This window comes from Manacus vitellinus, unplaced genomic scaffold (genome assembly GCF_001715985.3).
Source record: "Manacus vitellinus isolate BGI_N305 unplaced genomic scaffold, ASM171598v3 scaffold_52_pilon, whole genome shotgun sequence".
Taxonomy (NCBI): domain Eukaryota; kingdom Metazoa; phylum Chordata; class Aves; order Passeriformes; family Pipridae; genus Manacus; species Manacus vitellinus.
Window position 1 is genome coordinate 4,461,102 of NW_021940628.1, and position 12,960 is coordinate 4,474,061.

The window sequence follows — 12,960 nt, forward strand, 5'->3', positions numbered from 1 at the left end:
CTCTAAACTGATCTTTTGTTACTCTATGACTCATAGCTTTTCCTTTGCTATTGATGCATCCCTCCCCTTTGGATCTTTAACTTTCTCTTGTCCTGTGTCCATTGGGTGCAGTGGGACCGGCCGGGACAGCGGGTTTGGAGCACGGTGTCCATCAGCTCTGCCACACAGCCTCAGCTCCTTGGCACCACTGCCCTGACCAGGGCTGAAATGAAATAATTTTGAGTTTTATGTGGCCTCATCCTTGTCAAATCCCAGGGAACAGGGTTACATGATGCCATTGGAATGACTCATTCCCATAATTACATATGTTCTGAGGGGTTATTCCCATTGTATTATTAAAAACTAGTGATGTTGGATTTTTGGCAGGGGCTGTCTTCCTTGTGTGATCTACACATTTTGTCAATTAAATGAAGGAAAAGTAGATTTCCAAGAGTTCAGAACAAGACTGGACTTGCACTCAGAGCCCTTTTTCAGTGTGGTATCGAGCTCCTGTTTTATTTAACAGGATAAAGCAGCATCAGCCATCTCACTCTATTGCAGCGATTCCCTGCAGAGCACAGGGACTCAAGTGGCCTTTGTAGCTCATCTTCAAAATCACAACCAGAAGACACCATAGGTGGTTTATCAGCACAGCAGCTTTCTCGGCTCAGTTCCTGAGGAATAGCTTTCCAGGGATACAGCTGACAGGAGCAAGAGGCTCCCTGGCAAAAGGCTCCAGGTTTGATGGCTCCTGAACAGAAAAACCAAAGTGATCCCAGACTGTTCCCAAAATGGGGACTGGAAGTCTGGAGGGAGGAGAAAACCCAAGTCAAGAAAAAAGGCCCAGAGGTGTAAGAGGACTTGGAGAGCCCAGGCTGAGCTGTGCCCAGCAGGGTTGAGCCCTCGGAGCGCGGGGGGCTCAGAGCTGTGCCCGCTCTGCAGAGCCCTCGGCTTCACTCTGGGCACAGAGACCTGGAGTTCACCAGCACCCTGAGGGCTAAAGCAGTTACATGGAAATGTTTTCCTGTGGTGTTTGATTTTAACAGTGATGAAAAGTAACTTCCCTGTCCGGCTGGGTTCCCATGGGGCACAAGAGGGGCCATGGCCTTGAGCAGCCCTGTCAGTGCCTCTAACCTGGCACTTCACCTCGGGCTGTAAATAACAACACAACCTACCTGGCTGCCTCCTTTTTTCTTACTAAGATCCTGCTGCTCTTCAAAAATCATGGAGATTCCAGCAAGAAGCTCCATCTAAACTATGGTTTGGCATTCAGTTGGGTGTGATGTATTACTGTGTACATAAAGGCGATCAGGGTGATTTATTTATGGTGACTGGTTAAATACACTGGTATTTCTGTAATTTTAATAGAGATTTTTTAAAGCATGGTGCCTAACATCTCTCTCTCACTCTCTCTGTGAAGGCTATTGACTTAATAAAATCTGTAAATATATATCTGAGCTATCCCTTTTAGTGTTCTCAGAAAATGTAATCCAAACAATAGTGTTGGAGATAACCTGTTTCACTATTCTGCTCTGTTTCCTTTAATCAAAGGTAAGATTTCTTCTGAGTGAGAAACCATTTTAACATAAACACGGGCTAAGCAGTATATACATTGCCCCTACCTCTCTGGGGCAGAAAGCCAGTGAATTACTGCATGAGGAGTGTGTGCACACAGTTCATTGACTGTATCTGACAAAAAATACAGATTTATATTACCCAGAGAGGGTAAGAACAGGATAGAACTGACCTGTGTTTGGTGACATTCATCTGCTTTAGCTTCTAAATCTCAGCAAATGAGAGAGAAATTGAACTGTTTCAAACCCACGACTGTAAGCTGTTCATTATTCCTGGCCCTTTGTCCCCCATGGCATGGAAGGGGTTGCCCAAAAGCTGAGGAAACTGCCTAGAAACCCTCCTGCGGATTCTGAGTGGAATTCTGTCCAGTGAATAATACCAGGTTGTTCAGCAGGGAAAAATAAGGATGTCTTCTGTGCAGCAGAGTTCCTGACAAAGGATCTGTCTGTCTGTCTGTCCATCCAGCAGCTGCTTCTCCAGTTCAGCATCGAGCTGGTCAAGGCACAGGGTGGGAACACGCCCAGGAGTCGGAGCAGTGATGTTCCCATCATGATCTGTGTCGATTCCTTTGGCTCCTGGATGTAGACAGACGGCTCTCAGGAGAGGCTTGCTCTGTCTGTGGACATTTTTGGTTACTTGGGATTTGACTCCAATTTTGATGAATAAACAAATTAAGCTGCTTCAGCAAACCCATTTATTGATTTATTTGTTTAAACATGTGTATTTTACAGTGATGCCATGGAGAGAACACCACAACAGGGTTATTTGGTGGGCGGAAAGAGAACGTTCATGTGCGTGTGAGTTGAGGTGACATCACCTTGCTAAGGACATCTCAGCTTGGACTGGGGAGCTCAGCATGCAGTTCACGTTGGTCAAAGGCATAATGTTCCTAAATTCATAACTAAACCTGCTCTCTGGGAGTGGGAATAAGCACAGTTCTTGAGCTGATTCAAAAAATAATAAAAAAAATTGATTTATTTCTTATGTTTTTTCTCCTAATTGTTCTAAACCAATTTAATTTTAAAATTACCATACTGAAAAATCTTGGATATTCTTAATATGCACTTGAAACTTCCTGTTGCCTTTGTCCCTTTTTCTTCCCATTTTGCTATGAAAAAGGAAGAAAGAAGGGAAGAGGCTACAAGCAAAAGAAGTTTGACAGTTTTTCTAAAAATCTCTAGAGTTCTCTAAAATAGGTTCTGTTCATTTATTATATGCAGTTTAGTTTTGAAATAGTTGTGCTAATAGTGCCAGGAGTCACTGCAGGGAATCGAGTCATTAACAGAGCCTCATGTAGAAATCTTTCCTTGTGCACTCTCTGTTTTCCCTAATCCTTGCTGAGGACTGGATGGGGATAGGGCAGCAGGAGGGAGGCACAGCGAGGGAGTGAGCTCAGCTTCATCAGCAGGTCACTGGTGGGTGCTGCTGAAAGCGGAAGGGAAAATGGTTCTGCTTACATGCAACACCATGGCACAAACAAAATACTTCTCTCACAGGCTAGAAAATAGAATGAGATCGGATCTTTCAGCTAGGAGGCTTTCAGGAATCGTCTGAACATGATCCATAAACAACTCAAAGCATGACTTTTAAGAACCTCTTTCTCTCCCTGCTTGGTATGCTGGTCGTTTATCATTGTGCTGAAATGGAATCCCCTTTCAAAGATGTAACAGCTTCTTGTTTACTTAAACACAAAGTGGATGATGGGCTGAAAGGTTTTCTGCCAGCAGAGCAGTCACGGAGGGCTTGGTACAGCTCCGGAGCTGAAACAACTGTGCAGCCCCCATGTCCTGCAGCGAGCCGAGCCAGCCCCGGGGCGGCGGGGAAGGGACTCGGGGTGTCCTGTGCCAGAGCCGAGTCCTCAGCGGGCGCCGTGAGCTGCAGGAGGGACCCAGGGCTGCAGGTGTGGGCAGGTGACCCCTTAGAGAGATGGGGGCTCTCCCACAGGTGTCCCCTCACACTCGCTGGCTCGCTCTGCCCTCCAAAACCACAGAGCAGAGGGACGTACAAAGTGAGTGCAGTGGTGATCGGACTCGCCAGGTTTAGTTTGGGGTGAGCTTTCCCCTGCCCATCACCCTCCCAGGGGAGCTGGAGCTCCAGCAGCGTGTCCCTGATCCACCCGGGGCACATCTCTGGGAGCCAAGCATCTCCCCAGCTCCATCCCTCAGGACCAGAGGGCTTTTGGTGATCTCTGGAGGAATTAAATGTGTCTCCACACAATTCTACAGAGAAAGCACATTTTAAAATGCGAGGGCAGTGAGTGATGTGGCACTTTGTGACACCACCAAAGGTAGAACTCCCCGTGCAGAGCTGACAGCATTCCCACGCACCCTGCATGGGCCTTGCTAGGTCTGTTCTGCACAATCCTTGTCCTGGTTCCTCTGTCCAGATGTCGGCTCGTGCAGAGCAGGAGAATTCCAGGGAATTCCAGATGGTGGCATGCAGACAAGTAGTTTCTACCCAACTTAAAAATTTATTTCTCTTCTGCAGAACCTGAGCTGTGCCTTCCCCTCCTGCCTGCCTCCCTCCTGCCACGTGCTGGGGTGGTGTCCAGTAGCTGGACCAGTGTGTCCCCAGCCCACAGCTGTGACTGTCCGAGCGGAGTCACAATGTTTCGGCAACCTGTGGTTCGTTGTAACCTCTCATTTTCTCAGTTTGCTGTGTGTTAACTGGATCCTTCAGAAGGGAATTCCTCGGGGCTCGGCGGGGCACAGCCAGGGTCCTGTGTGCAGGGCAGCTGGTTTGTGGCTGCAGTGCAGCTGGCAGCATTCTCTGGGATTTTCTTAAAGCTTTGGTGAGTTTCCCTTCCACAAGTGAGTCTCTGTCCTGTGGGACACCAGCCTCCATAGGGGCCAAGGTATGAACCACACACTCAGGAAGCTGGTTGTCATTTTGTTTTTTGGGTTTTTTGTTTGTTTGTTTGTTTGTTTTTGGTTTTTTTGGTGGTTTTTTTTTTAATTTGAAATAATTCTTTGAAGCAGATTCAGGGCAGATACCACTGACTTCTTACCACAAACTTTTAACATGTATTTGCAACGATAAAGTCATACAGCTTAAAACACAAAATAAAGGGTATGGGAAAGAGAAAGAGGCCACTGCCATGTGTGTCTGGGTCCCGGGTTGGGGTGAGCACCCGTGCAAGTCCAGTCTCATCCCCTGGCTCTGTGGGGCTGCACTGGGGCTGTGTGGGGCAACTCACTCAGGCTCCAGTTGAGGCCTTTGGTCATGAAATCTCACATCTGTGTCCTTTGCTGGCTCATGCTCCACCTCTCCTCCCCGCAGTGTCCCCGCAGAGCCCTGGACCCATGGGCTTCCCCTCTCTGTGTGCGCTTCCACTCCTCGGCAGCTTCCTCTCCTCGGCAGTGTCCTTCTGTCCTTCCCGGGCCCGGGGTGTGTGCAGCCTCCTGAAGTATTGTGTGCGTGGCCTCGTTGGTCTCTGGATCAGTCTGGAGTATATGTCTGTCTGGACACGTGCAGGTGTGGTGTAGCAGTGCTCTGTTCAATAAAGCTTTCATATACATAGCAGCAATGGAGTCTTGCCATCGGTGACGTGCAGGGCCAGCTACTGGGCAGGGCTGGCAGGCGTCACGGGCACCGCGGCCCCTCTCTGTTTGCTCTTCCTCTTCTTCGTGCCAGACTTAGTGTCTTTGGTGTCTTTCCGATTTCTGTTTCCATTATCTTGCTTTCCTTGCTCTTCCTTTTTCTTCCTTTTCCCTGCAGTAAAGCAAAGAGGCAGTGTGAGGCTCTCTGGTGGAACGAGCCATGAGGGGATGGATTGGCTGTGCCCACCTCCCCCTGCCCCGCTGGTTCATCCCTGTGCTGTTAGTGACTGCTCAGAACTGTTTTACCTCAGAACACTCAACCCAGCTGCAATCCTTGTCCATCCTATAACAGGATAACCAAACCACAGTTCATCCCGAGGACACTCTAATTCCTGTGAAAAATAGACCTGAGCATTCTGGTAGGGAGGACAAACCCCATCGTGGCAGCACACAGGCATGCACCCTCAGCAGCTCTCGGCCAGGGAAGAAGCTAAAATAGCTGAAAGCCTGTGGGACATGCAGCAAGCTGTGCTGAGCATCACCCCCCCTGGAAGCTATGCCCCTTTCACCCTGGGGGCCATGCCTCTTCCACCCAGGGCTCTTCCTAGCTGCCATCACATTGTGTTCCCTGCTCCATAAAGGGTTAGGGAGCTGTGCAGTGCATTTGTGACACTGGACAACCGGCTGAATATTTGTGTCTGACCGAGCAATACGGGGTGTGGGGAGGGACAGCGACACCCCCCCTCTGCTCACCTTCAGGGCACTGGCTCTTCTGCACAGTGCATCTGCGCACCTCTGTGGTGGGGGGGCACAGGGACACGTCTCCAGAGGGAGCCTGCAGAATCCGCCGGGTTCGGTCTTCATTGCCCTTCTTGAAGCCACAGAGCTTCCTCTTCTTGGAGCAGGGCCCCCAGGGCCCCCACTCGCTCATTTCACATTGTGCTGCCAGGTAAGAAGAGAGCTCAGCAGTAACTCCCATTCCTGGATTGCTACCTCAGGCCTTCCCAGAGCCCCTGCACAACATGGCATCTCTCCCCACCTTAGGCTGGAAGGGAATGTGTGTTTCCCCAGCAGCTTCCTAAATTCCCAAGCACCTCCTTCCTTACTGCACCACACCAGCTCTGGGTTGCACTTCACAAACCCTGGGGGCTGCTCTCCATCCAGGCTGGTTCCCAGAGGGCTCTGCCCCAGCTGGGTCTGGCTGTGCCGTCACCCCCACCCACCACTGGGCCCGAGGCCACTTGCCAGGACTGCTGAGGCCACTTGCCAGGACTGCTGAGGCCACTTACCAGGACTGCTGCACTCCATGGTGCCGTTGGCAGCAGCGTAGCCTTCGGGGCATGTGACATAACATCTCCCTTTGTGCAAATACAAACCTTCCTTACATTTTGTGCAAAAGTTTCGACTGAAACAGGACTCACAGTTCTCAATTTTGCATTCTGAGGAAAAAAACACCAAAGCCATCATGTAATCTGATGTGAGCAAAAGACACAAGAAGATCCACACTGCCAACTGGAGCTCAGTCTTGGCTCCCAGGGATTTTCCAGCAGCAGGGCACATCTCTGAGATGTCTCTAAGTGTCCTGCCAGGCCTGACTGTGCTGCTCAGAAGTCAGTTTTCTTTGCACCATTCCCTGTACAGGACAGACCTGTGCTGCAGCTCTCATGGCCCACAGCAGCTGCTGCCAGAACAGAATCAGACAGGGTGGGAAAGTTTTGGGCTGATATGCAGCTGATCATCAGTCAGCTGAAGGGGACAGTGCAAAGTCCTGGATCAACAACTGCAGCTACAGGACGGGCTGCATGGAAAGGGAGTTATGTGGAAGCCTTGCCAGGAAGGTGCTGTGCATGGAACTGCCAGAGGAGTGATCACATGTTTCCATGTCCAGCTCTTTCTGGTGCTCTGGTTGCAGGAGGCAGCCACAGGCCAATGATCTCCCTCAGAGCTGCCTGGCTATGGTGAGCAGGAGGGGAGGAGAAAAGGCACTTGTCTGAGCAGTACCTAAATGGCTGAAAGGATCCCCCTCCTCCCAGAGGAAAATGGTGCCAGTCTGGCAGCCCAAACAGAGCTGCCAAAACATCCTGCAAGATCCCGTGCCCACAGCATGCCTATGTGGTGCTGAGTGAGGGTTATTGCCAGGGCAGGCGACTGCCCTGCTCAGCAATGCTCTCCCCTTCCATACAGCCACGAGCGAAGGCACACGATGCCCTGCAGAGCTCTGCCACCCACCCGTGCCCACTCCCTCCCATCCCCACACTCACTGATGCACTTGTTCATGTCTGTATTGCGAAGGCCAAAGTATCCCAGTGGACAAGAAGGCAGGCAGATCCCAATTTGTCGGATATCATTCCTCTCCAGAAGGATGAAGAGTTTGGGGGAACACCTCAGGCACCCATTGAACTCAGAGCACAGGTCGCAGCCTCTGGCACAGCCCTGACTCAGCTCGGTGCTGACTGGAAGAGCAGGAGAGAAGTGGTGGTTAGTGCCAGGCTCTGCAGGCACCAGCTGTGACCCCAAACCACCAGCACCATGGGCAGGAAGGGGAAGAACTGAGGCAGAGTGAGGGCTGGGGTCCTGCAGCACTGACACGCTCCCAGCCCGCTCTGGCCGGGCACCACAGCCCCGTGCCCGGTGCCCAGAGGCACCAGTGCTGCCTGGAGCACAGAGTCACCACGGTGGCAGTGGTGAGGAGCAGGATCCAGAAGCAGCCACCAGCTGTACCCAGAGCCCCAGCACTGCCTCTCTTACTGCTCCCAGCCCTGCCTGTCAGTCCTGACACACGTGTGGGGCAGACACTCCCGATGGGCATGTGCCCAGGGCTCCAGCAGCTCCTGCAGCCTCCCTGCTCGGAGCTGGCGGTGCCTCCACCTCGAGGACCGGTGGGGACCAGAGCACATGGCCCTGGAGTGAAACCCTTTGACTAATTCCACCCATGCTCGCTCTGACCCTGCCTATGTTAAACTCTCTCTGGCAGTCGGGAGATGTCACTGCCCCCAAAATAGAGATGTGTTCTCAGCTCCTATGTTCAGTCCAAGAAAAATACTCAATCCCATGTCTTGAGAGTTTTCTGCTTTTAATTATCATGTAAAATGCTGGTTGTTTTGAAACCAATCGCATTCTTTATGGGCTAGAATGCAGGTTATTTTTATTAGTTTATTATGCAAGCCATGTCCTTGTTTATAGAAAAGCTGTGTATTTAAAAGATGTATTCTTTTAAATACCTTGTTTACTACACTTCAAAAGCGAGCGCAGAGCAGCACAGTGTTCACGTGCCAGGAGGAGAGGTAAGAGAACTCCCCTGTCCCCTCACCATGACCCGAGAGCCCAGCAGCCCCCCCGCCTGCCCCAGCCCCATTGCCAGGTCTGTGGGTCTGGGGGCTGCCACAGCCTGGGGAAGTGACACAGAAAGCAGGGGGGTCCCCAGCAGGGATCCCGAAGCCCCCAGCCCCCCGGCTGCCAGGAGGGTTCACTGGGTCTGGATGCCACTTGGCACTGTGTGCCCGGGCCCCTGTATGCAGGGGCCTCTCGGGGATGTGACCCCATCCCTCCTGCAGCGCTGAGCCGTGGCCCCAAGCTCTGCATCCATGGCAAAGGTATAAACTGGGCCCTTGCTGGAAATTGCCCTTTATAGCATTAGCCATGATGTCAGGTTTTCCTTGTTCTCCCAGGGCTCAGCAGTCCCAGTTTTAATATCAAATCAATGTTATATAATTTAATTTAAAACAGTTTTAATGTAAAACAGTTCTAACATGAGCTTACATAGAGGAGGGCAAACACTTGTGGCTGCTCTTGTGCCAGTTCTATTTGGCTGCCCCATGTAAGCCCTGGCCAGGGACCCTCTGGGCAGGGGGGATAACTGACCCCTCCATGACCTCGGGGCTTTGGTAGGTCCAGAGGGCCAGGGCACTGTGTCTGTGCCCGGCAGTGGGACTGGGGGAGCTCGCAGGGCACGGCAGGCCCTGCCCGGCCGTCTGTGCTGGGAACACGTCGGCACCCGCGTGACCCGCCCGGCACCACGAGAGGAAGGAGAGAAGAAAAGCATTTCATACATACTTCGTCTTTGCCTCTTGCCCTTCACCACTTTGCTGCTGCCTGTTAGATCCATCGAGCTTAGAAAAACCACCACCACAAGCAGTCCAAGCTGCATAGTAACTCTCCAGCGCTGCAGGCCCTCCGTCACGGGGTGGTCGGGGGAGCCCACTCCACAGCTGGGGTCTCTGCTGCTGCTAAAACGTCTCAGGTGGGATCAGAGCTGAGAGTCTGTGCACGGAGCCTGGTCTGGGACCATATCCACAAACCACATCAGCACCAGCGAGCTTAGGTAGCAGGTAACATGGCTCTACCTTCATCCCTGTGAGGAGCGCAGGAGTTTGGCCTTGGTCCCATTGGGGGCTTGGCAGCAGGCTTTAGCTGCTCACAGTTTCCAGGTGCACTGACAGAAACTGCAAAGGAAGAGGACAAGAGGTTAACTCGACAGCCAGCACCACTCCCACAATGGCTGGGGGCGAGCACGGGGGCTGTGGGGTGAACTGGAGGTGCTGGTGGCACCCGAGCGGCGTGGGGAGAACCACTCCAGCCTCATCCACAGGTCCCTCTTGCTAATAGTGAGCACCCGTCAAAATGCTCAATGCAGCTTTGCCATCTGCCAGTGCTGCAAACAGTTATAGCTGGAACTTGTTTAAAAGAGAGCCAGACCCCTGGGCTGCCCTCCCCGAGCGGCAGATGGCTGCTGCTGCGGGTGCCAAGCACACAAGATGTTTCCCATTCAAGTGGGCACCTCTGGGGCTGGTAGTCGAGCTGAAGAGAGAGCGAGCCTGCAATCCCCAGCAGGGGCAGGGGCTGTCTGGGGACGGGATCCTTCATGAGCTGCCCAAAATGCTGTATTTCTGCTCCAAGGGAATTTCCAAACCTCCCAGCTCCCATTCCCTGGAGCACAGGGCAGGGTCAGCAGGAGCTGCTCTGCCCAGGCTCGCTGTGTCCCATGGCCCTGCTGTGAGTGCTGCCCTGCCCTTGCCAACCACGGTGAGTGTGTGGCAGGACAGGGGGACAGGATGGCAATACCACCAGGACAGTGTGGGCAGCAAACCGATGGCTCTGAATGAACTTCTGGAGAGCCAAGGGAAACCCAGGCAGAGGGAGGTTGCTGGTGCCGAGGACTCCACATGCCCTGTTCTTGCCTGGGAATGCCCAAGCCCTTGCTTTGCCAGGCTGCTGGCCAGGGGCGTTTTCCATGTGGTTTTCAGGTGGTTTTCCCCGTGCCCTGTGCCTGGTGTGCAGGAAGGGTGAACTTCAGGCTGCACCAAGAGCTCTGGCACAGCCAGGCAGGGACCAGCTCCTCTCTGCAGCTGGCAGAGCAAAGCCCCGCCGACGGCAGCCATTGTGTGAGAATAAAGGCAACAACATTCGCTCTGTGAAGTCAAATGAAACAGAAAATTGTTTTAATCCCTTTATAATAACTGCGCAATCACCGATGCCCCAAATGACTGGTGGCAATGGTGCTGGAAGGGAGCCTGGCTGCAGCCTGGGATGGACACGGGCCCTGGGCAGCCTGTCTTCTTCTCCCTTACCCACCCTGGGGAGGGGGATTGGCTAAAAGGCCCCTGGCCCAAGCAGCCCCCTCGCTCCAGCCCCCCTGAGGTGGGTTACGGCTACAGCAGAAGAACGCCTGAAAGGAGGGGGCTGCTCCAGCAGCAGGTGTGGGCTGGCAGCACCTTTGAGGCAGCTGCTGCCGGAGATGTGACCCGGGTACCACCAGGCCTTGTGCAGCACACGCCACAGCGCTGAGCTGTGCCCGGTTAAAGCACCTCCCGGCAGCGCTGGCTCACCCGTGCTGGCCCCTCGGGTGCTGTGGGGCACTGCCACGGTCCCCCCACCCCGGTGGCTCTGAACTTTTCACCGTATCCCTGTTGTGACCGCCGGGGCAGGAGCCCAGCACTCCCCATGTGCTTGTCGTTACAGCTCGCGGCTCGTCCACAGGATTTTCAAATAAATAATTAGTCACTCGTGTAAACACCAACTTCTTCTGCACTTCCAAGCCTGTTTGCTGCAAGCTGCTTTATAAACACTGTCAAGTGCTTAAGCCGAGCTGTGGGAGCATTTAGGGAGCAGAGAGCTGTGCAGACTGGGGATCCTTCTAGCCCTGCAGCCCCTCTGCACCTTGTGTGGGGACCTGGGCATGGTGCGGGGCATCCCTGCGAGGTGGGGTCAGGAGAGACCCTCCAGACAGGCGGTGTGGCACGGTACGGCAAAGCACGGCACGGCCAGAGCAGCCCGGGGACACGAGCTGGTGTGAGCAGGCACGTCAGGACAGCACGGCCCAAACTCTCCCCAAATGAGCACCGAGCGCCAGCGGCTCCGGAGGGAGCCGCGGGGCCGCCTGCTCCGCCCGCCCTCGGCTTTAATTACGGCGGCTTTGCCGGTGAAGGGCGTTCGCAGGAAGCACACGCCGTGTTTACAAAACACTCACAGTTTGGGCACAGTCCCCCAGCGCGAGGACAGCAGCAGGGATGGATGTCCGGAGAGCAAACACAGCCCCAGCGCGCCAAGAGCCAGTGTGACGCTTGTGCGACCTCCACGTACCCCATCCCTGAGGGCTTGTGCAGTGCCAGGGCAGGGAAGTGCCATGGGAAACCTTGAGGCCACAGCACAAACCAGACAAGCACAACACACTTTTTCCTCCTTATTTCCTTGCTTTCTAGCCTGAAGAGAGCCTGGGTTTGACCACGACTGCCCACTTATCACAGAAAGGCCACTGGCATCCAGGTGCTGCAGAGCCAGTGCCACAGCAGGTCACACGCGATCCACAGGTTTCCAGATCTCCTCCTTGAGCACTCAGGGTCTGTGGCAAGCCCACCGGAGGGGGCTGCAGCAGAAGGGTCAGGCTGCCAGCTCTTCCCACCCTCACCTCAGGACACGAATTATGATTCTTTCTGTTATTCCATCCATCAATCAAGCTCAGGTTGCTGCAAACAATTTCCAGTCTAAACATTAGCAGGATTTATGCCATTATCCCATTGACAGGAAGAATTTGGGGTAACCTGAATTGCTCTGAATTCATTTATGGAGAGGCCTGGCCCCTGAGCCTGAGATGGCACTAAGCCTTGTTTGCAATTCAATCAGGATAAATTGGTCCTTGGGAGCTCCAGTACAAACCAGAAAATATAAACCATCCTGATAATTTGCCATTAGTCCTCCTACACACAAGGTGAGAAAGACCAACATTATATCCCCAGGATATTCAAGACCTAATCCACAATAACTAAATTGCTGATATATTGCCTCTTGCTGAACGTACCAGGGATCCGTAATGTAAACGGGCTCTCCAAAGGTTTACTGAGCCTGGGAGAGAAGGACCAGATGCTGGAGGCAGGACAAGCCCGATTACAGCAGCAGCAGGAACCAACCCCTGGGAACTGCCAGGTCACTGCCAACAGCCAGCTGGGCACCAGCTGTGACGGGGAGAATTTGGCTTTTCAGGTCCCAGGGCTGGACAGGGTATTTGAATTTCCCCTTGGTAGTCAGCGAGGGGTGTGAATGTGCAGGAACAGGTTTCCTGCAGGAGGAATCACAGTTTCACAAAATCTCACTTGGGTTGGTTTGGTCCCAGGTCCACAGCTAGGACAGTTCAGCCTGAGCCCACCCAGCCCCAGGGCAGAGTCCATCTTCATATGACCAAGCACATTCCCCAGCCTGCCTTTGTGAAATTTCAAATACCAAACCCCTCAAATACCAATGATGGCACCCAGGTATCAGAGGCAGCAGCACTGTCCCTGTTCTACAGGCACACAGGGATGTGCCCACGGTGCTGGTGCTCCCCAAGGCCAGTGCCTGCTGTGCCTGCACTGGTGACCCTGTGGCAGAGCTCCCT

At 53.2% G+C, this 12,960-nt stretch overlaps 1 protein-coding gene and 1 long non-coding RNA gene across 2 annotated transcripts in view; both read right to left on the reverse strand.

Moving 5' to 3' along the window:
• Positions 1–4,927: 4,927 nt before the first annotated feature.
• Positions 4,928–9,244, reverse strand: RSPO1 (R-spondin 1). The gene is made up of 5 exons (XM_008922599.2): positions 9,147–9,244; positions 7,355–7,546; positions 6,383–6,532; positions 5,847–6,035; positions 4,928–5,265 (listed from the first exon to the last, which is right to left on the reverse strand). The coding sequence occupies exons 1-5, from the start codon at positions 9,238–9,240 to the stop codon at positions 5,114–5,116; spliced, it is 777 nt and encodes a 258-aa protein (XP_008920847.1). The 5' UTR covers positions 9,241–9,244; the 3' UTR covers positions 4,928–5,113.
• A 120-nt stretch (positions 9,245–9,364) lies between these two features.
• Positions 9,365–12,960, reverse strand: part of LOC108641156 — an 8,160-nt gene continuing 4,564 nt past the window's right edge. Inside the window, exon 3 of the long non-coding RNA XR_001921794.1 lies at positions 9,365–9,535. This is a non-coding gene — a long non-coding RNA (uncharacterized LOC108641156). The remainder of the gene's footprint in view (positions 9,536–12,960) is intronic.

Coding starts and splice junctions, on each gene's coding strand:
- RSPO1 (XM_008922599.2), bottom strand. CDS start 9,240: ATGCAGCTTGGACTGCTTGTGGTGGTGGTTTTTCTAAGCTCGATGGAT. Junction 6,533..7,354: donor AGACATGAACAAGTGCATCA/GTGAGTGTGGGG, acceptor TTTTTTCCTCAG/AATGCAAAATTGAGAACTGT. Junction 5,266..5,846: donor GAAGAGCCAGTGCCCTGAAG/GTGAGCAGAGGG, acceptor GCTTTACTGCAG/GGAAAAGGAAGAAAAAGGAA.